Source organism: Staurois parvus, unplaced genomic scaffold (assembly GCF_062004578.1).
Source record: "Staurois parvus isolate SC_StPar_1 unplaced genomic scaffold, SC_StPar_1.0 ptg000165l, whole genome shotgun sequence".
Lineage (NCBI taxonomy): Eukaryota > Metazoa > Chordata > Amphibia > Anura > Ranidae > Staurois > Staurois parvus.
In genome coordinates this window covers 9870075-9896132 of record NW_028317961.1, presented here as the reverse complement: position 1 = coordinate 9896132, position 26058 = coordinate 9870075, and the positions used below count along the sequence as shown (strand labels likewise).

Genomic DNA, 26058 nt, shown 5'->3' with positions numbered 1-26058 from the left:
ATCAGCTTGTCCTTGTGCTTAGGGTCATTGCTGTTCTGGAAAAGTCCAAGAGTGTCCCTTGTGCAGCCTTTGTGCAGATGAATGCAAATTGTCTGCCACTATTTTCTAACATGTCTTTCCATCAATTTTCACAAAACTTCCCATGCCTTTAGAGCTCAACCAGCCCCCCCCCCCCATGCTTCACAGTTGGGATGGTATTCTTGTCTCTGTCGGCCTTGCTGAACCCTCTCCAACATATTGCTTATGGTTGTGACCATAAAGCTCTATTTTGGTCTGCTCACAAGTTTTGAGGCGTTTCATGGCATTGTTGGGTTTTGTTTTTTTTGTTTTTTTTGTGGCACTGGCGCAGTAAAGGCTTCTTTCTGCCAACTGGCATTTTTGTTTAAGTATCGCTGAATTGTGCTCCTTTAAATAACCACATAATCGTTTTTCAGAGCAGCCTGTATTGCTATTGAGGTTATCTGTGGGTTTTTCTTTGTATCTTGAGCAGTTATTTTGGCAGTTGTGGCTGCAATCTTTTTTGGTCTACCTGACCTTGCAACTTTACAGTCGGGTGCCCACTGCGTATGCGTGAGTCGTGCTGCGCATTCTCATTGCTCCTGTGAAGGTTCCCAGGAGACTGCGGGAGGAAGAAGGGGGCCAAACTTCAGTCTCACTTCGCAGCGGATAACTGAGCCAGAAATGGGAGTGGGTACCTTTTTGAAAACCAGGTACCCGCTCCCCCCTCCCTCAAAATATAGTAGTGGAGGGGGGGAGGAGGCAAATAAGCGGAACTTCCGCTTTTGAGTGGAACTCCGCTTTAATTGCAATTTTAACGTGTTTGCCACCTTGTATGTTTGTACCAAGGCCAAACATTCCAGGATATGTAAACTTTTGACTAGCTCCATTTGGGTGATTTCTGTTAACATTATGATTTAAAAAGGAACCAAATGACTGTGATAATAAATGGCTTCATATAATCACTATCCTTAAATAAAAGACATGACATGGCATGATCAGTCATATTTTCGCTATCCATTCCAAAATTTCCTGATTTTTGCCAGGGTACGCAAACTTTTGAGCACAACCGTATGCTTTCTCTAGCACTCATAATTATAATTAAAAATCCAAGAATTCTTACTAAGCTCTCCTCACTGTAGAATTGTTTATTATAAGGCAAACCAGGCTTTAATTATGAAGCTTTTTGAGTTTGTCAGTGCAGCTAGATTACCAACAAACTGTACAATGTACAGTTGCCTGGGCACATTCTGTATGAGGACAGTTAGCCAAGCAAACATGAACTGAGCACCCGCAGTCATATCTGTTAGTCAGCTTTACTATTGTTACCTTTGTTCTGCTCAGCAGAATATTTGTGTTAAAATCAGTTCAAACGGTATAGCACAGCTGTGGTTTGTGGCTGAACAGTAGCGATTGGGGCACTTTTTTTTTTTTTTTTCTTTCTTTTTTTCTTTCTACCACAGTGTCTGTTTGGTCGCTTTGCCCTATCCCCAATAGACCAACCAAAAATTGCTTAATTTGATGTCTGTGGGTTGTTTTAGCCTAATGCGAACTAACAGATTATGGGATAGTGGAAATACAGATATATCTGCAATGTTATTGAAAGGTCCTCTTGTTTCTGGTCAGGTAAATTATGTGAAAGTAACATTTATAAGAGAAAGAAAGCTTATAAGATATAGGCGAATATGTCAATATTTTAATGTTGGATGCATAAACTGTGGTCGATTTTTTTGTAACTGACTTTGTAATTAGTTCAGTGCTTATTATGTTCCTTTTCGAATAAGGCTAAAATATAGAAAATAGGAAATGGGTCCACCTTTTGCAAATGTGTTCAGTATATAGTCAGTCATGTTTTGTGTTTTTACATTAAACGGATTTGCATTGTTATAAAACATTAATAGCAACAAAGCTTCTTCTCTTTTGAAATAAGTGCTGTAGTAACAAATAATTTTCTACCTATTTAGGAAAGCGATGTGTCTTACATTCCTACCAGTGGGCTCAGTGGAGAAAATCTGGCCAAAAGTAGTCAAATACCTGATCTGACAAGTTGGTATAAAGGACCGTGCCTTATTGACCAAATTGGTAAGAAACCTTGAGGAGATTTATCAAGCAAATTAGGGACAAATGTAGAAGCAAATTGGGCTGCCTAACAGCAGATTCTATGCAGCAGTTTTATGTGCATTTGTGACCCCTGAGCCTGTAATCAGATGGGGCAGATTTTCACTCAAAACAGATGCACAATTAGGATGTGATCAGGGTCAGAGTTTATACTCTTGCAGTGCTACCTGAAAGCAGCTAAGGGAGGAATTCATGATTGAGTCTGCCTCAAGTCTGTTTAAAATGGTCTCACTGCTCCTGTTTAGCATTGCCTGGCTGTGCATCAGTATCAAAGTGATTCTAAAGATTAAAATTGAAAAAAAAAACAAACATGTTATATTTTTCCTGCTCTGTGGTTTTGCACAGAGCAGCCCTGTCTCATTTTTTTTTTTTTTTTTTGTCCACTGCATGCAATCCTGGCTCCTCCCCCTTGCCAAGTGCCTCCAATAGCAAGCTTCTTGCTATGTGGGCGTTCGAGCAGGTTTGCTCCTGAGCCGTGCTCCTGTGAATGCACATTCACTCGACCCCTCCACCTGCTTTCTCCTCATTGGCTCACTGGCTGTGATTGACAGCCAATGGCTCTTGCTGCTGTGTGAGCCAGTGAGGAGAGAGACACCCGGTGAAGCCGTGGCTCTAATGCACATCACAGGATCGAGAAGGGGCTTAGGTAAGCATAAGGGGGTGCTGAGGGGGGAGCTGCACCCAGAAAGTTTTTTACCTTCATGCACAGAATGCATGAAGATACAAAATCTGCCTTTAGAACCACTTTAATAAAAGTCTCTTTGCAAATCCACGACTAATATTTGTCAAGTGGTGAGAGTGGCACACTTTTTATGCCATTTTACCATGGCCTCTGTCAGCGCTTTATAGTGAAAGCCAGATACTTCATTCTCAGGAGGGTATTATCCATGAAATTTGAAGAATCCTCTCTCGACTAATATCTAGGTTACTGGCTCTTTAGGCCTCCTTCCCTTGGAACACTATACATTGTACAGGTCGAATGAGCCAATTGTTTAAGTGTCTGGAACTGCTTGTAGGTAGTCTTAAGTTACTCTATGGGGATGCAGCAGCTGTATGGACACAACTGCATGTTTGTAAAAGCCAAAGAGTAGTAAAAACCCGCAGAAGATGTTACTGTTATCGCCTTCTGTCAAAAGCTCTTTTTTTTTTTTTTTTTTTAATAATTTTATATAGGGAAATTAATTGAGGAGTGCCAACTTACAAATCCCAGCAACCCATAGTAGCGATCATGTATAGCTCTTTGACCTAGTAAATTGAAAAAGACCAATTGAAGTATACGAAGTATATCTTGGGTATAGAGAGCTCTTTAGTTGATTTTTAATGATCTTTGTTTTCAGAGAATGCTTGTAGACTAATTCTTCTCCATATAAAGTATAGTATTGGTGTAAATAAAAAAATAATAAAAACAAAGTACAATACACTGCTATTAGTCTTGATATGGCGTTCTCTGTGTCATATGTGAAAATTAATTGCTTTTATTCTCCAATGTAGATTGTTTTAAAGCCCCACAGCGTTCCACGGATAAACCTTTTAGACTGTGTGCATCAGATGTTTTCAAAGGTAAGGAGCTTACTTTTACTCACACACCACACGTAAAGGCGAGCCTCAACCTCCAGCTGTAAAGAAAAACAGCACCACCAAGTAGTACTTGGCCCTCCAGCTGTTGCCAAACTACAAGTCCAATGAGGCATTGCAAGAGTGACAGTCACAAGCATGACTCCCAAAGGCAGAGGCATGATGGGACTTTCACAACAGCTGGAGGGTCGCCAGTTTGACACCCCTGCTTTAGTCCATCAAGTAGCATCAATGCTCTGGCTTGAAAAAAGTCTTGAGATTGAAATATCACTTGATGTGTTTGTATGTGTGACTAATAAAATGTCCTACATTAACTGCAGTCATAAAGTAGGTCTACCTTGGTTTATCAGTTAAAGATCCAATGTCATTTGAATATAGAAGTAAATACAAGTATTACCACTGGATCTATGTTGCATCTAAAACCCCTATGAAGAGCCATTACTTATGGTCATAAAGCAACTGTTGAATGAGATGGCCATCCGATAGGTAGCGCTCACAGCAAGATGAAAAGAGCTTGTAGTTTATACTGGATTGCCAAAAATGACAATTGCGTGTATCGCTGTTAAACTGTTAATGTTATAAAATTAAAGTGTATAATGTGATTTTAGATTACAATCACATGGCTAAAATAAAGACATTTATGTTTGTGTTAAAGTTTTCTAAATCAAGCCTAATGAGTCTATTTTTGAATTGTTTGCATGAGGCCTGAAGATCTGTGCCAGAAGTAATTTAGTGCTGCTTAACATTCAGGTAGGATAAACTCTAGAGTGCCTCATTATAACTAGTTGCTCTGGTCCACATTCTTTTATGTCAAGGATACCTGGATCAAGAAATGTGGCATTTGCAAAACGTTTGAAAATCTGGAGATCAACAGGAGCATATCTGTGCCTTGCACACTACAGATGGGGTACCTCTCTTTTGTAACCTGCACTATAAAGCATTGAACAGATGATGGTGATATGCCAGAACTCTGTGTGACTCCATACTGCAGGAGTGAGCGAGCATAGGCTTATGGAAGGGACAGCGGTCATGGAGACCTGCAGGTTTTTAAATTGTTTTGCAAAAACAGTGTACAGTTTGCCTTTTCAATATACAGCTTGCCTTTTCAATAAAGTGGGTTGTGGACAGCCTTTACTACAGTGACACTGAGGTTTTAGCATGAGTTGGATCTAAAAAAAAAATAAAAAAAAAAATCTAGCGTATACAATTGCAGTTCAAGCCATATTATGATTGAATTTTTATTAAAAATAACCTTTCCTTTTCAAACTGCAGCGCTGCAATTTTCTGCAATGCCATATGGCAACCTGGAGGTGTTCTGTACAGAGATGGTGTACAGAACTCCCTCTGAAAACATAATTTCCTGCTTGAGTGATTGGCTCACTGGTTTTTCCAGAAGTCTGCACTAAGATACAAGTCACATTTTTGGCATCACCTGCAACAAAAATGTCATTTTTGATCAGATACAAAGGGAAATCGCATCTAAAGGTATGCAGACCTGCCAGTGTCCTCATTAGGTGCAACAGCTGATTGAGAATTATAAAATCACTTCCATACAGATTCAGTCTGCACATGGACACAAACAACTTTTACTTCAAAATAACAAAAGGTAGAAATCAGCAACAAAGGTTGTTCCCAGAGGGGATTGTTTCTTCTCAACAAAAGTGGAGTTACTCTTTAAAAGTACATTCATTATACAGTTATGTTAAAAATAATAGCAGTGTGTTTAAAAAGGTGAGCAAAGCTCAAAATTCTTATAATAGCTTTTATTTACATACACACAAATGCATTGGGAACACCACACAGTCTATTCCAAATCAAAACATGAAGAATAATCTTTCAAATTTTTATTACTTTACAGAAAGTTAAGAAAAAGGAATATTAGTGTGTTCAAAAAAATAGTAGTGTCTGCATTTTTCTTTACAAATTCAAACATTTACTGTATAAACTGAAAAGTGCTTGAAGATTTAGCTTCCTTCTGAATCACTGAACTAATATTTAGTTGTATAAGCACTGTTTCTGAGAACTGCTGTACATCTGTGTTGCATGGAGTCAACCAACTTCTAGCACCCGTGAACAGGTATTCCAGCCCAGGACGATTCCATTACATTCCACAGTTCCTCAGCTTTTCTTGGTTTTATCTCAGAAACAGCATTTTTTATGTCACCCCACAAATTTTCTATTGGATTAAGGTCTGGGAATTTGGCTGGCCACTATATAACGTTAATCTTGTTGGTCTGGAACCAAGATGTTGCACGTTTACTGGTGTGTTTAGGATTGCTGTCTTGTTGAAACACCCTTTTTAAGGGCATTTCCTCTTCGGCATAAGGCAGCATGACCTCTTCAAGTATTCTGATGTATTCAAACTGATCCATGATCCTTGGTAGGCGATAAATAGGCCCAACACCGTAGTATGAGAAACATCCCCATATCATGATGCTTGCGCAACCATGCTTCACTGTCTTCATAGTGTACTGTGGCTTGAAATCAGTGTTTGGGGATCATCTGACAAACTGCTGCCCCTAGACCCAAAAAGAACAATCTTGCTTTCATCAGTCCACAAAATGTTGCGCCATTTCTCTTTAGGCCAGTCAATGTGCTCTTTGGCAAATTGCAACCTCTTCAGCACGTCTATTTTTTTCAACAATGGGATTTTGCAGGGGCTTCTTGCCGATTTTAGCTTGGCTTCACATAGGCATCTTCTAAATGTTACAGTACTCACAGGTAACTTTAGACCTTCTTTTATCACCCTGGAGCTGATTGTTGGCTGAGTCCTTGCCATTTTGGCTATTCTATCCATTTGAATGGTAGTTTTCTGTTTTCTTCTACGTCTTTCTGGTTTTGGTTGCCATTTTAAAGCATTTAAGATAATTTGAGATAATTTTAGCTGAGCAGCCTATCCGTTTCTGCACATATTTATATGTATTCCTCTCTTCAATCAACTTTTTATTCAAAGTACACTGTTCTTCTGAACAATGTCTTTAATGGCCCATTTTACTCAGATTTTCAGAAAAAAATGCACTATACCCAGCATGTACAACTTTTGCTGCCTTCGCCCTTAAGTAAGGGTCACCTGTTTTTTCATGGACTGAATGACCTCACTAAATGAACTCCACACTGCTATTATTTTGAACATGCCCCACATTTACACAGACTCCACAGCATGCATGTCATGACTGTTGGGTCTGTTGGATTTCTATTACTCTACTACACCTGCTAGTAAATTATTTGCCATGTAGAAATATAATTTATACCAAAAACAGTGATTGATCTGGTTAGTGATGTCTGACTGCTTTCAGTTTGAACACAACTGTATAAGCATAAAAGCTGCCATTGCTAACCTCCTCTTGAAAATGCTAGTTACACAGTGATTCTGGCAGTTTCTGATCTAGAACATGCATGCAGCAAATGAAAATTGTAGCAGTCAGAATTGATGGCCTCTGTACTTACTGTTGGTTATCAGCTCATACACATTATTGGCATTACAGTCAATCAGCTAGCACCTCGCAGTAATCCTCACAGCACCACTTCAGAATAAGTTTCCTGAGCCAACCATATAAATACCATTACATTACAAAATTGTTCCCTGCCTTTACTGGATTAATATTGTAGTTATTATTGTAAGGTGGCATCCTTTAACCTGAGCATACATCAGTTTTATTTTTTGCTGGTAAGTTTAGATTGGCCATGGATGAGCAGATCTTGTAGGCAGGAGATTCTAGCTTAGTTCTAAGTATTTTTTAATGAATGGTGAAATCAGAGATTGTGTTCCTCCCCTTTATGATCAAATTATCTCCAGTGATGCCCAGAGCATTCAATTTGTTGTTTAGACAGCCTTATCTATAACATTATCTTTCTGCACTTAGACCAAGGCTCTGGATTTTGTGTGACTGGCAAAATAGAAGCTGGCTACATACAAACAGGTGACCGCATACTAGCCATGCCACCTAATGAAACATGCACCATAAAAGGTAAGTGGGTAGACTTGCTATCGAAGAACGACATGTCTTATTTTTATTGCTGCATGTGTTTTGGCCCAGCAATCACTTCTGAAAGTTCTGTCTGCACCTGAAACTAATGTTCTGTCATAATGATACTGACTGTTAAATATTGAATCCTGATTCTTGAAACGAATTTCCTCACAGGTGACTGTGTGTGTCTGAAGAGATGTACTTCAACACGTGTGAGACATTTCACTTGTAACTCCTCTAGAGTTTAAGAGGCTTCTCACACTCACTTTGGGCTTTTTCTCACGCCACCAATGATTCCCACATTGTTCTATTACTCATGTTTGTTTATTTAGAGGCGCATCAGTAATACCCTTTTGCATCATTGTGTCCTCTCACAGGGTTCAGACAAGCATCAGAAGGGTTTTGTTTTGGATTCAAATCCTAAAAATAAGACCGCTACGTATGTGAAAGTCTGATGTCTCTAGTGGCGTCAGTAAATCCAAATTTTCACATAATGTTGATGTCTTTTTAACATAGAAATTACTCATATGTAGAGAGAAAATATTTTTTTGCACATTATCTTTAATATTCCCAGACAACTCTATTAAAATAAAGATAGCTCTACTAGTGCTAGTTGTTTGTGTTTTTTTTTTTTTCTTATAGAAGGCTGGTCATTTTAACGAACATTTTAAACAATTAATGAATGTTAATAAAATGCAACAGAATTTTAAAATTTTATTAAAAACAACTCTCAAATTTAAAATTTTTGTATGTACAGTCAGGTCCATAAATATTGGGACATCGACACAATTCTAAAATTTTTGGCTCTATACACCACCACAATGGATTTGAAATGAAACGAACAAGATGTGCTTTAACTGCAGACTGTCAGCTTTAATGTGAGGGTATTTACATCCAAATCAGGTGAACGGTGTAGGAATTACAACAGTTTGCATATGTGCCTCCCACTTATTAAGGAACCAAAAGTAATGGGACAGAATAATAATCATAAATCAAACTTTCACTTTTTAATACTTGGTTGCAAATCCTTTGCAGTCAATTACAGCCTGAAGTCTGGAATGCATAGACATCACCAGACGCTGGGTTTCATCCATGGTGATGCTCTGCCAGGCCTCTACTGCAACTGTCTTCAGTTCCTGCTTGTTCTTGGGGCATTTTCCCTTCAGTTTTGTCTTCAGCAAGTGAAATGCATGCTCAATCAGATTCAGGTCAGGTGATTGACTTGGCCATTGCATAATATTCCACTTTTTTCCCTTAAAAAACTCTTTGGTTGCTTTTGCAGTATGCTTTGGGTCATTGTCCATCTGCACTGTGAAGCGGCGTCCAATGAGTTCTGAAGCATTTGGCTGAATATGAGCAGATAATATTCCCCGAAACACTTCAGAATTCATCCTGCTGCTTTTGTCAGCAGTCACATCATCAATAAATACAAGAGAACCAGTTCCACTGGCAGCCATACATGCCCACGCCATGACACTACCACCACCATGCTTCACTGATGAGGTGGTATGCGACGGATCATGAGCAGTTCCTTTCCTTCTCCATACTCTCTCTTCCCATCACTCTGGTACAAGTTGATCTTGGTCTCATCTGTCCATAGGATGTTGTTCCAGAACTTTGAAGGCTTTTTTAGATGTCGTTTGGCAAACTCTAATCTGGCCTTCCTGTTTTTGAGGCTCACCAATGGTTTACATCTTGTGGTGAACCCTCTGTATTCACTCTGGTGAAGTCTTCTCTTGATTGTTGACTTTGACACACATACACCTACCTCCTGGAGAGTGTTCTTGATCTGGCCAACTGTTGTGAAGGGTGTTTTCTTCACCAGGGAAAGAATTCTTCGGTCATCCACCACAGTTGTTTTCCGCGGTCTTCCGGGTCTTTTGGTGTTGTTGAGCCAACCGGTGCGTTCCTTCTTTTTAAGAATGTTCCAAACAGTTGTTTTGGCCACGCCTAATGTTTTTGCTATCTCTCTGATGGGTTTGTTTTGTTTTTTCAGCCTAACGATGGCTTGCTTCACTGATAGTGACAGCTCTTTGGATCTCATCTTGAGAGTTGACAGCAACAGATTCCAAATGCAAATAGCACACTTGAAATGAACTCTGGACCTTTTATCTGCTCATTGTAATTGGGATAATGAGGGAATAACACAGACCTGGCCATGGAACGGCTGAGAAGCCAATTGTCCCATTACTATTGGTCCCTTAATAAATGGGAGGCACATATGCAAACTGTTGTAATTCCTACACCGTTCACCTGATTTGGATGTAAATACCCTCAAATTAAAGCTGACAGTCTTCAGTTAAAGCACATCTTGTTCGTTTCATTTCAAATCCATTGTGGTGGTGTATAGAGCCAAAAATGTTAGAATTGTGTCTATGTCCCAATATTTATGGACCTGACTGTAAATACTCTGTGTGAATGGAAGAATATAATGAACAGATTGGTACCTGAAAATTTCTAATCTATAGGAGAAGTTCACAACCTATATATTGTGATCCTAAATCAAGTAGAGGAACTTCTGATTGGAGGTTTATGGGCATGCTGGTATTTCTTTCCTACCCGGTTACCTACTCAGAGAAAGATGGGTTTTTGGGTGTCAGTGTTAAGCCTGGTACACACTAGCAGTTTTTTTTTTATTTTGCTCAGCCCAGCGGGCTGAATGAAAAAAACCCAAAAAAAGCCTGCAGTGCTCAGGAAGAGCCGTTGTACTAGCAATCTGATCTTAGTAGAGCGATCTCCCCTGCTGAGCTATTGTGTTCTTGATAAGGGGACTGACCCCCCCCCCCCCCTTGTTCCCACCAGAACACACTGGTCAGTGCTCTCAGCCAATGACAGAGCTCTGATCGGCATACATTTTTTGGTCATGCCCCTTTGACAGATGTTGGCCACTGTACACACAGGTTGAATGTCAGCCAGGTTTTATTGAACCGGCCAATGCCGCCCAACATGCGGCCCGTGTGTACTAGGTTTAATAATATAACTATGCTAATGAGGCTTAACTGAGAGAAAACTGCACTGCTGCAGGTTAGACCACCACTAGAAATTCCCTGCAACAGCATATGATGCAAGTCTGGTTTGTGCTTTAATCACTGAGAGAAGGAAGAGTGGATGGCCACACACCTGGTAATTAAATCTCCATCTTCTTTATTTCACAGGTAGACTCCGGACAAAAGCAAAGGACCACCGTTAACGTGTTTCACGTCATAGATGGTTAATCACAATTGTCTGGGACGTGAATCCATGTTCCCTGTGTACTGTGCTTTTGTCTAGATCCTACCTATGAAATAAAGAAGTCCAGAGCTTTAATTACCAGGTGTGTGATCATTCACTTTTCTTTAATCTCAGTACACCACTGAGAAGGCCGGTTACATAGAAAAAAGACCTGGAGAAGAGTAAATAGAAACAGAAGTGGAGCTGTTATCCCAGGTGACCAATTGAAGTCATTATCTTGCGCTTCCAGAGATAGAAGTAGCCTTATAAGACCTTGTACATACAGGTCTCGGTTTGTATGTAAGCCATTGAGGACCAAATTTGAATATCTAGGAGAGGTGCTGAATTTTCAGTGTCTACCTATAATGCTGGCCATAGACTGTTCGAAAATCTTCCGATTTCTCATCCGAAAGATTAATCAGCCGATTTTCGCACTGTTAGTGGGTTACTTGGTCGGCCGGTTTTCGGGTTTTTTGCACTTTTGGATTATCGGTCATGTTGGAAAATTCGTGGAAAACGACTGATTTTCACGGCAATGATGGCCAAATTGTACGAACTTTTAACGAAAAAAATATGCGCATGAGCCGTGACCTGGAAGGAACAGAAGTTTTGGCTGTTATATGGGGTGAACTTCATGACTTGCTTGGCTGATTTTTGTAATCAGTGGTAACGTCTGTTTAACGAACGACCGATTTTTCGTTTATCGTTTGAAAAACACGCGCGGTTTTCAAGCCGTCTATGGCCTACTTAAGCCTTGTACATGTGGGATTGAGTTTATATAAGAACAGTGTGTGCAGCAAGCTCTCATAAAGCAATTACAAGGTTTTCAGCCAGCTTCAGGAAACTTTTTTGTGACTGTCAACCTTCAATTTCAGTTTAGGGAATTTAAATGCAATCCATAAGGGTGAGCTGACTGCCACTGAAAACATGCTGCAAGCCTCAGCACCGTTTGTTGAAAGCCTGTTGTACAGTAGTGTGCTAGCACATTGTTTAAAGTGACAGCCAGGGATCCCCCATTGTCATCTGGGTTTAAAGTGAAAAGTAATTTTTTAAATAAATCTGGTAATAATATAGGTTACATGTATTTGCTGGTTTTTTTTGTTTTTTTTTCCCTCTGAGCTACCTTTTTAAAACTGTCCCCTGGCCACACTTGTCACACTTCCCCCTGAGTCCCCCCTTGAAACTGCAACTGTATGATTTCAAAGTTGGATGTCATTTCGACTTGCAGTGTGACTTGCAAGAAATCTGCGGCTTGCAAGACACACATGCCTATGCAAATCGCACCTGAAGTAGTGCATACACTACTTTAGAAATCGGTGAGGCTCCGACCAAGTCAGAATCGACTTATTATATGACCAATTTAATTACGGACAACGACTTGCCATGCGACTTGAAACTTGTATGGCATGTCGTACCCGGTGTGACTGGGTTCTATATGTATTTATTATGCATTTGAAACCAATGGTGCTAATATTGTGTGACATAAAAAATTGCAACTACCATAATTTTATTCTCCAGGGTCCCTGTTTTCAGAAAATGTGCAGTATGTTTGCGGTTTTAACTAATCTTCAAGCCTAAAATGTGCATTTTAAAAAAAATGCAAGAACAGCTTGGCATTGAAAGGGTAAAAGGAAGGCAAAAAAATAACAAGTAAAAAACTGTTTCTGGAAAAGTACTGACCCTACTTCTATCAGACAATAAATCTCTATAATCAACAAAGTCTTCTGGATGGAAAATGTTACAGCTTTCTTAAAGTGGAAGGAAAAGAAATTCCAGAGTAAATGGTTCAATTGGAACAACCTCAAATTCACACAGGGATACCACACATTTATTCCACAGAAATATAACACCCCTTATTACCCTCTTTACATACTTGTTTGGCCTCGTGGGGGTTAAGTGCCCCACCCAAACCTCCAAAGTGTTATACAATTTGAGCCACTCCATCCTCTGTGCACACCATGTGCATGTTTTATTATGGAAATAATTTACTAGTTGCAGATCCACAAGGATCAGAACTTATTACCTAACATTTCAAATGCATTTTGAAATTGTGTGTGATGATTTGTACTAAGAGATGTACAGAGTGACCAAATAAAGAGTTAAAGAACAAGTTACAAGGTGAACTGCTTTGTTGTTGCTAGTGACTGACAGCCGCCATTTTTGATTGTGCTTTTAGTAATGAAGCTTCTGTGTACAAGGCTTATCCAAACTTGGAATCTTTGGGCTTCTCTCTTCAATATTGCTATGATATTTACATCTGGTCCTCAAGGCATCCTACCAGTAAGCCTGCATTCATGTGTAGTGTGCCAATCTGTGCAGAATTGCAATGCAATTTGCACACATTCACAAAGTGCTTGGAAAATGTGTACATTTTATTAATTGGTAAACTTCTTTGCCACATTTGAATGGGCTTCTTTACGTGAATCCTGCTCATATGGGCAACGCCTGAGATCTTGCTACAGTGGTGTGAGTTTATTTATTACAGGTACTTGTATAGCGCCGTCAATTTACGCAGTGCTTTACATATATATTGTACATTCACATCAGTCCCTAACCCTCAAGGGGGCGTACAATCTTAGGTCCCTAATTTGCATTCATTCATACACATACTAGGGACAATTTAGACAGAAGCCAATTCACCTACCAGCATGTCTTTGGAGTGTGGGAGGAAACCGGAGTAACCAGAGGAAACCCACGCAGGCACAGGGAGAACATGCAAACTCCAGGCAGGTGGTGCTGTGGTTGGAAATCAAACCAACGACCCTAGTACTGCCAGGCGGAAGTGCTAGCCATTTAGCCACTGTGCTGCTCATAATTACCCTAGGTTCACAGCTAAAGTGTTTTCCGCAGCATTTTGCAGAAACGCAGTACAGTCCATTTAACATAATTTCCTATGGGACATGTTCACATCTCCGTGTTTTCACCGGGTGCGTTTTTTGGAAAGGGTCAGGGACTTTCTTGACCGCAAAATGTTGCGGTTTTGGTTCTATAGACTTCAATAGAAACATTGCAGAAAAACATGTAGTGCATTTGTGCCAAGTGTTTGATGCATTTTGCATTTAAATCTGCCCAGCAACAAGAATAAGAAAAAAAAAAAGCATCAAAACGTGTCAAAAACGCAGTGCAGAAACGGCTCAAACGCAACTTGCATAGTTGTGAACCTAGCCTTAGGGCTAACGTTACACATACTATTTTCAGCAGCCCCGTCACACTAATAAAATCACCTGCTAATAATTGCAAAGGGTAGCAATCAATCCCTGACAAAGCAGATGATCCTCTTTCATATAAGCTGCACAGCAGCATGTTAGAGCACACCATTCTAAAAGATCACACATCGCTTCAAATGTGGGATTACTAGCTGTTACATGTTGCACCTTAGGATACATCTTATGGCCTCTTTAACATGGATGTTCCGATCGGGTCCGCTTGAAAAATCGGATCGGAACCTCCATTCTGCTCTATGGACTCTACCGACATCCGATCCGGTCCGCAAAAAAGGGACAGCCTATCTGTCCCTATGATCAAATTTCCCTTCCGTCCGTAGGATCAGGTCAGATGGAAATGGACAGGCGGTCCGTTTTTTCATTCTACTGCCCATTGAGGAGAGTGAGCTGCTCTGTGTCTGCTCAGCAGTACGGGACACAGACCTGTCATCCACTTGCTCAGCGGGCATCAGTGGAGAGATCCTCCTGCTGAGCAAGGCGATCTGTTAAACGAGTCTGCCCATGTGAAAGGACCCTATACCATAGATCACTATTTGTTCAGTCAGTTCTATCCTGAACAAGAGCATTGCATTAGGCTTCATGCACATTGGCTTTAAAAAAGAAATGCTACTCCTAGAGGCATTTTTGCGTTTTACCCATGTCCGTGCACATTAGGTAGTCTGTTTTGTGTTTTTGAGAGCATTTTTCTGTCAGGAAAAAAACACTAAAAGCTCCTAAACGCTAGAAAATTCTCAAATTTGATTTTTTTTTTTTCTGCCAAAAGCATTGGCATATTTTTTAAAGTGGTTGTAATCCTAAGTCATGAAATCTGAACAGAGCACAGCTATCTGTAGTGTTTTCCTTGTCTCTCTCCAAAGCTCTAAGGCTTCATGTACACTAGTGTGCTTTTTTATTCTTTTAAGCTAAAAAAACACTGTTAAAAACGCTGGATAAAAACCGCTGATAATAGCGTTTTTTGTAGTAGAGTTCAGAAGCTTTTAGGAGTGCTAGCATTTTTGTTAGCTTTTTTACAGTACATGTAGAAGAAAAAAAATAGAAAAGCTCTTGGGAGCATTTAGCGTTTTTTTTTCTGCTGGAAAAACGCTCCAAGAAGCTGCTCCACGACGCTGAAGCTCAAAAAATGTGAACAGCATAAAGTAGTGTGCATGGACACAGAGGATAACACTATTTAGCTCCTGGGAGCAGGAAAAAAATGCTAATAACAGATAACAGCTTCTATGAACTTAAAATACGCTAGTGTGCATGGAGCCCAAAGCTGGCCATACTTAATACAATTTTCTTGAGAATTTTGCTTTAGATTTACCAAAAACCATATAATATGAGGTCAAACCTAAACATTTTCAATTGTATCCAATTAGGCAGGCCCTTGCAGTACATAGTTGAAGGTAAATTTAAAGGAAGTTGGGCAGAAATTTGTAAAAAAAATTGTATAGTGTATGGCCAGCCTAAGGGCTCATGTACACTGCAGCTGATAAACTCACGTTTAGGAGCTGTTCAGTGTTTTTTTCAGCAGCCCCTGAACTCACCCTAATGTTTTCCTATGTGTCCATGTACACATCTTCGTTTATAGTCGTTTACAGGCATTTAAGTTTTTACACTTGTTTTTTTAAACGCAGAAATCTTGCATTCAGCAGTCAATTTTATCAGCGTTTCAAACAAAAAACGCTTGTAAACGCAGCAAATCGCGTTTCTAAGTATTTGTGGTTGAAATTTTTTTTTTTTAACTCTTCCAGTTCCCAATGCTGTCCAGAGCCTTTTTTCATCATGAAGAATGCATGCAAAGTGTTTTCAAGGTACTCAAATGGACAAAACACTGAACACAGGATGTTCCTACCAAGCTTATCACACATTGTAATGACCAATTCACACCTCAGACCTGTCCCACCCTTGGAAACAAAAGATATGTTAATGACCATTCACACCTCAAATTCCTCCTGAAGACCCCCTGCCAGGTGGCCTGAATGACTCACTCCAGCAGACACCTTTCCCACCCTTGGAAACTAAAGAAATGTTAATGAGCAACTCACACCTAAGCTACATCTCAACACATACTACTCTCTCTGCTTCTACTCTGTGATTCTCTGAAACAGTCTGAAATAGTTAATAATTTACCACTTTTCAGTGCATTCTGGGCATTTTGGAGGTTCTCCTGTGCTTATCTTTAAAAAACGCTTCTAAACGCAAACACACATAAACGCGGTATGCAAACGCAGCTAAACACACTTTTTTTAACCTATGTTTTCCTGCATTCAGTTTCCATCGTTCAGAAGTGTCCCGTGTACATGGGGCCTAAGTGCGGTTCCTCTTTCGGGCTTCATTCCTGTTATCTGCTTGTGTCACTTTTGAAAATGTTTTCTGGACACGAGATACATTTGTGTCAGAGGGAAAGAGCTCAGCAGACAGCTTGTCTATTCAGAACATAGCTCCTGTGTGCTGAATGGAGGGGTGTGTGTCCCTTTCTTCCAATCAGCTCTATCTGCAGCTCCCTGGCCCCTCCTCTGTGATTCTGACAAATGCAGAAAGAGTTTACCTAAAATCAGCACTTTTAAAGGGATATGTACAAAAGAGAAGACTGCAAATAAATGAGTAAAACTTATGTAGGAGGATTTGTTTCACCTCTGTGTATCATCTTATTTTTTATTATTTATTTATTTCAGGTACTTGTATAGCGCTGTCTATTTACGCAGATATATATATATATATATATATATATTTGTACATTCACATCAGTCCCTAACCCTCAAGGGGTGTACAATCTAAGGTCCCTAACTTACATTCATAAATACACATACTAGGGCCATTTTAGACAGGATCCAATTAACCTACCAGCATGTTTTTAGAGTGTGGGAGGAAACCGGAATACCCAGAGGAAACCCACGCAGGCACAGGGAGAACATGCAAACTCCAGGCAGGTGGTGCCGTGGCTGGGATTCGAACCAACGACCCTAGTACTGCCAGGCGGAAGTGCTAACCATTTAGCCACTGTGCTGCCCATAAGGGGTTATTCTGAGGTTATTCACTTCACTGGGTATATGAAAGGGTTTACAACCACTTTAAGCCAGTGTGCATGGAGCCTAGTCTGTTTGTAATGCACTAGCATTGTGTCCTTTGAACATTCACACAGCACCCTCTGTTGTGAGCAGATAAATTAGCAGACAGTTCTTGCAATGTAAAATCCACAATGCAGTGTATATCTAGGTATGCACACAGTTTCTAAGCTTCCAGCACTAAAGATCTTGTAACTCTTCTGGGCTGAGATTTTGAAAGTCCTATCCAAGTTGAAATGTTTTTTTTTTTTTTTTTCAAAAATATTTTGCATTAAAAATGTATTCTAGAAAAACTAAGCTTTATGTACCCGAGTCTTTTGTAGATTGCATTTTGCATCCTCAGCTCTCCACTTTGACACACTTTGCAGCATGCCAAATGAGCCAGCAAATTTGCATGGTAAACATGACTCATTGAAAGGGAATAATACAATGAAGCATTTTGAAATAACTTTTCAGTAATTCTGTGCTAGTGTCAACTTGTGTGGGAAACTACTGCAAAGCTTTCAGCTTTCTTGCTGAAATAAGACCAGGACATATTGAATTATGATTGGTTTTGTTGCAATGGATTACTGTAATTAATGTTGAACTCTACTCCACTTTAAAATAAAAAGGGACTTCAGCCTCCCCTTCTGGGTAATTTTGCTTTTATCCCCTTCTTGCCGAATCCGCTGGGTAGAGCTTAAATTGCATACTAACTTGCCCAGCATTGTCCTGCTGTGATATGCTGATCGCACTCTGGGTTCCGTGCTGCTGGTTTTCTTTCTGACATCTTTGGGAGCCAGATGTCTCTTCTGGGTGTTTACAGCCAGCCCAGTGGTGTATTTAGGTTTTGTGCTACCCTAGGCAACACAAAAATCATCTGCCCCCATGGACACGACCAACACCACCCCCCTTTCCCCCTCCCGCGGAGAGAGCCTGACCTTGACCAACAACACCCCTGTCCCCCCACCTGGGAGAACCTTCCACTACCCCCCCCCCCAGTGATAGACACCCATCTTCACAGCTCCGGACATCTCTGATGAGAGTCGGGCTCCACATACACCATCAAGCATCCCGCAGCCTCTCTAGGATCCCACCTGGTTTCCATGGTGCGCATGTCCCTTCTACCATCCCTTCTTCTTGGGGGATGTGCTGCCCCCCTGAAAAATGCCGTCCTAGGCAAGTGCCTTGTGGTAAATACGCCCCTGAGCCAGTCCCCTGATGATGTGCACTGCGCATGCACAGTGTGGTGTAAATGGCCCTGAAGCCTCCTCTGATGCTGCATGGTTTCTTAGGAGGCCATAGATTGCTGGGACTATGTCATTCTTGTCTAGGCAAGAATCAGCAGACGTCCCAGTTGGCTACACAAAAAGGTAGCTAAAAGAAAAAAGCAAAAAAAAAAAAGTGCGGTTGTGGGAAAGGTTTTCAGTGGGTTAGGTTGAAAAACTGGGTTGCTGGTCAAAGAAAGTTTACTTGTCAGACATGCAGGGACAATTCAAGTGCCCTCAAGCATCCGCAAAATGTTTGCTAAACAAGAAAGGTCACTTGAGTCAACAGGTCATATTTATAGTCCCAGTCAAAAATACTGATGCTTGCTGATGGTTGAATTATGCCTGCATGTCTATTGTTACTTGGGTGTCTATGGATAGAAGCGGGGAGGGGTGCTGCACACTACTGTGCCACCAACTTATCAGGAGGAAAAGTATAGAGAATTGTAAAACCTTTTCTAATCTGTACAATTTTAGCTCCCCCTGTGAAGCCTCAGCGGGTAGTGTCATGATTCAGGTGGAAGCAGTTGAAATGACCACTAAGGGCACAAAAAAAATGTTCATATTGCATTAGTTGACTTCATTTTATGGACATTACCCAAACAGGACAGACGTTTCTTTTTTTTTTTTTTTAAATTAAAGGGAATCTGACTGGATAGAATAAACAGGAGCTCACATTTTTGACACAAATGTTTGTAAAGGTACATGCTTCAGGGGGTATCCTCCTTCTAGCTTCACTAGCTGTTGCATCACTACATGTAAAAAAATGATTACTGGACATGTATCCAAAGCTTTCACTGGCTGCATGCTAATAATGGCTTAGGACACATGCCTGATAAGGATAAGAATGGTATCTCATCCATAAATAAGAAAAATGGCAGTGGCAGTTCCCATGTTGTCAGTGGCACATTTTTAGGTCTTAACCACTCCTGAGGATTTACCCCCTTAATGACCAGGCCTCTTTTTGCTACTCGGCGCTGCACTAATTCAACTGATAATTGCGCGGTCATGCAATGCTGCACCCAAATTAAATTTATGTCCTTTTTTTTTACACAAATAGAGCTTTCTTTCTTTTTCACGCTATAAACAAAAAAAAAAATTTTTTGAAGAAAAGCGATATTTTTTACTTTCAGCTATAAAAAATATATAGTAAACTCAAAGTTAGTTATAAATTTAGGCCAAAATGTATTCTGCTACATGTTTTTGGTAAAAAAAATCCCAATAAGTGTATATTGATTGCTTTGTGTGAAAGTTATAGTGTCTACAAACTATGGTATAGATACTGCAATTTACGCCATTTTTTTGCTATACAGCGCTGCGCTAGTTTAACGGACAATTGCGCGGTCATGCAATGCGGTACATAAATGAAATTTATGTCCTTTTTTTCACACAAATAGAGCTTTCTTTCGGTGGTATTTGATCACCTGTGCGGTTTTTTTTATTTTTTGCGCTATAAAAAAAAAAAGTTGACAATTTTGAGGAAAAAAAATATTTTGGACTTTTTGCTATAAAACATGTCCAGTAAAAAAAATTTAAAAATCAAATTTTGTCATAAATTTTGGCCAAAATGCATTATGCGATATCTTTGCTAAAAACAAAACCAATACGTGTAAATTAATTGGTTTATGTGAAAGTTATAGCGTTTACAAATGGCGGTAAAGATACTTGGATTTTTATTTTTTTTTTATACTAATAATGGTGGTGATCAGCGACTTATGGCAGGACTGCGGCAGACATTCTGACACTGGGGGGGAACTGACTTGGGGTCACTGACAACCCCAGTGACACCAATACAGTGATCAGTGCAAAAAAAAAAACACTGACACTGTACTAATGGCACTGGGGAGGAAGGGGTTAACTTTATTATTCAGTGAAAGGGTTAACTGTGTGAGGGGAGTGTTTTACTAGGGGGTGGGGGTGTGTACTGCACGGGGACACGCTGATCGGGAGAGAGAAACTCTTCTCTCCCGATCAGCGTGTCAGGAGCTGTCAGGGAACTGACAGAAGAGCTACTGCAGCCCTGCTTTCTTTCAGTGATGGCCGCTAATTGGCGGGATACAGCCGGTAATGACCAGCCGTGACCTGGCGACTGACACCCGCGGCCGGGATTGGTGGTGCAGTTAGGGCAGCGTCGCGCCTCGTGCACACTCCCTACCTGTTTTGCAAAAGCGTGTTTTAAAACATGCTGTTGCCCAGCCGTGCCGCCCTGCCGCCGTATTTCTACAGTGACTGGGTGGCAAGCGGTTAATAGTGTATTGTTAAAGGTCATGTCCAATGGAGGGTAAGCATAGGATACCCAAAGCTTTCATAAAGACGCAGATAAAATAACATTGCTGTTAGTAAAGGGGACCTATAGCTAAGTCTCTGATCTTTATCAATGCATAAGCTACACTTAGGAATAACAAGGAGCTCTGAGTTTAACTAAACCAAACAATCCAGTCGGTGCAATCGTATATGTTCGCTTGATTTCATGCTTTGCGACATGCATGTCTTAACACCCATTCCAGTTGCTTGTCCATGTAGGAGCAGGTGTTGGGTAGTATCTCTGTTATCTCACACAGTTCATATGCTTTCACTTTTCTGTGGTTTCCATCTGTGTAAGATATTTGTTTGCTTACCCGCTTACACAGAAATTGTCAATAATGCATTTATCTTTTAGTTATTTTGCTAAGTAAACCAAAGCCTACTGTTCGTTAATAGTGTTTGAAATGAAACTGTTGGCGCCTTGCAGAAGGCAATGACTCATATTGGTGAGCATCTATGACTGTGTGATGGCATGACAGGCCAAATATTTTGTGACTGTAGGGCTTTTTGTTTTTGCAAGTTTTTTTTTTTTTCTCTTTATTTTAATCCCTGTCTTTTAAGCGTTAAATGCCACACTTTGTTTAACAATTTGTGTTCCAGGAAATATGTTACTAACTTGTTTTTTATTTTGCTTCTAACTGAAATAAGATAACTCACAAAATTATAATAGCACCTTTAAATTGGAAGTAAGATTATGTTTAATATCCAACAGTGAGGTTCTGATCTTACTCATTTCCAGGAATCACATTACATGATGAAGCAGTCGATTGGGCTGCGGCGGGAGATCAAGTTAGTCTCACTTTGACCGGCATGGATATCATCAAAATCAAGTAAGCTTATGTTTGACTCATCCTCAGTTTCAGGACATGGTGAAATGGGTGTAGCCTCTGCCAGCCATGTGGTTTTATTTTTGGTCCGATTTGACTGTTACTCGAAATTTGTCATTTATTAATGAAACTTTGACTGAAACCAAACCTCCAGCAAACAGGAACGCAGGGTGTTCTGCCTTTTTTTAGCACAATACGATAGATGCTTGGTCATCAGAAATTGCTGCAAGCATTTTGCAGCCTTGTCAGTACTGTGCAGAATTTTCACTACTGGATCTTTTGTCTTGCTTGATTGGGTTCATACATTTGCAAAGGTGTTTTAAGATTTTAGAAAAGCTAAAATATCTAACTATCCATCTGTTTTGCTCACCAAGAAGAAATTGACATGTAGATTGTAGCTCTAAGCTGGCCAAACATCAACTGTTTCATCTGATAATGGGGATTTCAACATTGGTAAGATAATTATATAGCATTTGTACCAGGAATCCTAGCAGATACACTTTGATGAAAAAATAGATGTTAAATTAATTGGTTGCTTTACAAAGATTAAACTGACTCTTTGTTCCATACTATGAATGGTGTCACATGACAGGAACAACCTGCGACCACATTCTCAGCCTGTGGGCACTTATTCTTCATCATAGAGAATGTGCATAATAGGCAAACAATGCATCTTCTAATGGTTTGCTCTTTGTTTAAAAAAAAAAAAAAAGCAACCACAGTGTAAGTGTTGGTTTTAGGCTGGCTGGCATGGCATCGTTTATTTCTGGTTTCAACATAGACCAAATAGACTGCCATGAAGGTGCCATAACCATGCATTTATGAATAATGTAGTTTTGGAATGTTATACCCTTACTCCTTTAACCTCCCCTTCTGAACCAGTCTTTGACTTTGTTTTGAGCCAGACATAGTGCTAGAGAAGGTGGTGCCAACTAAGGAGGACCTCTCACCTTCTAAGGTGTGAAATTAGGATGATACTGTATGTCTGTTGGAGACATATCATCTTAAACTAAATGAGACTATTGTTATGCTTAATGAAGCTGTGCACTCTTGTTTAATGTTGGAGCAGCCTGAGTCTGCTTCCCCAAAGTACCCAGTATGCGATCTCTAAAAATTTTACCTACACCAGCGAAGTCCTTGCTGGTCATGCTTGTCCTGTATGGAGACTGGCTTCACCAAGGGAAGATTTGATTTTCCTTTCTAAATGTTTCACCCAACAATATGCTATTGAGAAAAGTTTCCTTAGGAAATGGCCAATTTCTTACCTCAACCAGAGGATACAATTTTTTTTAAGGAAATGTCCTAGTCTGTCATTGCCTTACTCCTTCTGGGGGATTTTCTGGCCTCAACAGACATCCATTATGTCGATCTGCACGTTCCCATTTTTCTGCTGCATCAACACCAATTTGTCATATTTTCCCTTTGGCCTGTCCAGGACCCCCAGGGTTTTCATCAAGTTGCGATCTGTTGTTTCTTGTTAAAGGTTTAGTCCTCCCTGTTCCTGTCAGCCAGTGTCCTACAGACAGTCCAACATATCTGGATCCATCTCACAGATTGGAATACCTGGATCTGATGTTGGATATGTCCTTATTCACGTTCTTGCATTAGGGTTTTCAGTGCCATACCCCCAGTTTAACTTCAGACCAGTGCAACTCAACATTCTGGCAGTATAAGGCATAAGCATAAGACAGACTCATTTCCTCGACTGCCATTTGTGTCTGACCCTGAAAGCCAGACTATACTAGCGTGGTGGATTTCCTGCCTAACATTGGGGTTAGGGAAGCCCTTTCCTTCACAGTCATGGTTAAGGCTCACAATGGGGCTGGGGTACAGTCCAGAAATACCCTATTGGTATAGGGAAGTGGGCTGTCAGAAGATCGCCTTCCAATCAACATTCTGGAACCCGTTAGATTTGGTTATCCCTTCAATGTGGAACTCCCTTTTTGTGTAGACACCCGACTGGAATCCAGTTGGACAGTGCCATGGGTGTGGCCCACATCAACCATCAAGAAAGCTCCAAACGTTGCACTGTTCTAAGGGAACATACTTGATCCTCTCTTGGGCAGAACCTTACCTTCCATCCCTGTTTCTTGTTCACATCCCAGGCATGGAAAATTGACAGGCAGATTTTCCCAGTCAGAGGCTGGATGTAGGAAAATAGGCTCTCTATCCAGAAGTATTTCAAGCCCTTTGCCAAAAGTGGGGAACACCAGATGTGGACCCCCAGGCATTGAGATTTAACAACAAACTGGAGATTAGTTACTAGATCCAAGGACCATTGTGCTTTCGCAGTGAATGCTCAGATGACAGAATGGTATCAGTTCAGCCTGATCTATGACTTTCTTTCCCTCCAGATTCTCTCTTGCCTACCCCACAGGATCAAGACGCAGGTCATTCCGTTGATCCTCATTGTACCAAATTGGTGCTTCTTGGGCCCTTCCGGATCATCCAGACCTACTGTCCCAAGATCTAGTGTTTCAACCTACTTCTCTGTCGCTGGCTTTAGCTACATGGCTGTTGAAGCTAAAGTCCTGTGCGACAGGGTCTTCGACTTCAGGCATATCCTGCCCTATTGGAAGCTAGGAAGCCAACTTCTCAAATCATCTTACCTTGCACCTGAAATATCTATGGTGTGAGTTGAGGAACTTTTATCCTAGACAGTACTTCATTGAATATAATCAGTGTTTCCTTGAATCTGTTCAGGACCAACATTTGGCCTTGAGTACCATTAGGGAAAAATCTCAGCCTTGGAAACAATTTGCTTCAGAGACCTTTTGCCTGTCACTCTTTAGTTAAGACCTTTTTCAGGGAGAAGCTCATATCTTTCCCCTGCTTGTTTCTCTGTGGTCCCTTAGGGTCTTAGTCTGGTTCTCTCAGCTTTTCAGAAGCTTCCTTTTTAAACTATTAGTGATATGTCCTTGTCTGACCTTACTTGTGGCTATTACCTCTGCAAGGAGAGTCTCTGATGAAGTGGCCTTATCTTGTATGTATCCTTTCTTAGTATTGACAAAATTGTATTGAGGCCTCCTCCCTCCTGCTTTTTTGGATACCCCATTCATTATTAAAGTAATTAAAGAAGCCTGTGTCCTGTACATTAGAAAAATCAGATTCCTGTAGTACCCTATTGCTGACTGCAAAACTGAAGCTAGCTGAGAATAGGTGTTCAATCACCTGAAGGTATCTGCATATAACATATAACCCAGTTGTAATGATTTAAAGAAGCCTTTGTCCTGTACTATACTCCAGGATCTCCCTTGTCCTACTCCACAGGATCAAGAGAGGGGGCTACTCTTTTGCAGATTTATTTTTGGTTTGTTCTTGTTATATTAGAAAGTGACTTTGTGGGGCAGTCGATATGGAATTTATTTGCAATAGAATCTGGAGGAAGATACCTCAGAATTAATCCTTATATACACTATGGCAGATTAGAAGAAAAGAGGTAGAGTAAATTGAAAACATAACTCAGGAAGTTGTTAATATTTTAAGTCAGATTCTCCATATGAAGTGGAAATAGTTTACATCATTGTAGGACAGGAAGAATATACCTATAACAGATTAACATTTTTTTTATTCTGAACATTTCTTAAAGCTGCACAAAGTACTACAATAATACTACAATAATACATACTGTAAAATAAAGCGGAATGTAAAAGCTGGAATTACACACAAAATAGTTAATCATCTTATAATATTTTGTGTATCCATTATTTGAATAATAGAGAACCTCTAATTCTGTAACCCAGATTGATTATACAGGTTTGTTCTGTTCTTGAGACTTCCAACGTTATCACATCAGATATATAAATAGCTCTAGTTATTTGGAATAATATCTGGCTATACTAAATAACTCTCTTTGTTTCTCTATAGTGTAGGATACGTGTTTTGCAGTCAAAGTGAACCAATTAAAGCTTGTACACGTTTTCGAGCCAGAGTTCTCATCTTTAACTTTGATGTCCCTATAACCCAAGGTTTCCCTGTAAGTATGCTTTTCTCTTGCTCATTTTGCTGTTGGAACAAATGAAATGACTAAAATGTGTGTCATACTTGATTTCCTAATGTAAAAAGAAACTGATAGGAAAATTGCTGCCCTTGCTGTTGGTTGCACAAATCTGCATATCTGTAGAAATTGATTACTGTCTGCATTTAGCTTTGTAAATTCTTGCTTTGGATGTTCTGGTGTTCTCCGACACACTTTTAGCGCTCGTTCACATATATGCGGAATGGATGCGTTTTGAACTGCATTCAACCCACATGACATGTGAAATAACATTGCTTCCTAAGGTGCCTGTTTACATAAATCCAGTGTGGATTCAGTATGGATTCAGTGCAGTTTACAAAAGAGTCATGTAAGATTTCTTAGCAGTGTGGTCAGGTTCAGGTGTGGATCACAGGCTGTTGACTTCTATGGGAACTGTTTTTAAACCTGTGAACAGGATACAATTCTGAGCTATTCCTATCCTGAACCAGATGTAAACCTGACCAGAACTGTTTAACAGCTACTGTGTCAATTGGCTGTAAAACCTGAGCTTCAATCCGCACTG

At 40.2% G+C, this 26058-nt stretch overlaps 1 protein-coding gene across 1 annotated transcript in view; it reads left to right on the top strand.

The window, feature by feature from the left end:
- Nucleotides 1-26058, top strand: part of HBS1L (HBS1 like translational GTPase) — a 132830-nt gene that overhangs the window by 97071 nt on the left and 9701 nt on the right. The window contains exons 11-15 of the mRNA XM_089676199.1: nt 1962-2079; nt 3607-3675; nt 7554-7658; nt 21430-21520; nt 25385-25493. Coding sequence (XP_089532325.1) covers nt 1962-2079; nt 3607-3675; nt 7554-7658; nt 21430-21520; nt 25385-25493 — 492 coding nt within the window. The remainder of the gene's footprint in view (nt 1-1961; nt 2080-3606; nt 3676-7553; nt 7659-21429; nt 21521-25384; nt 25494-26058) is intronic.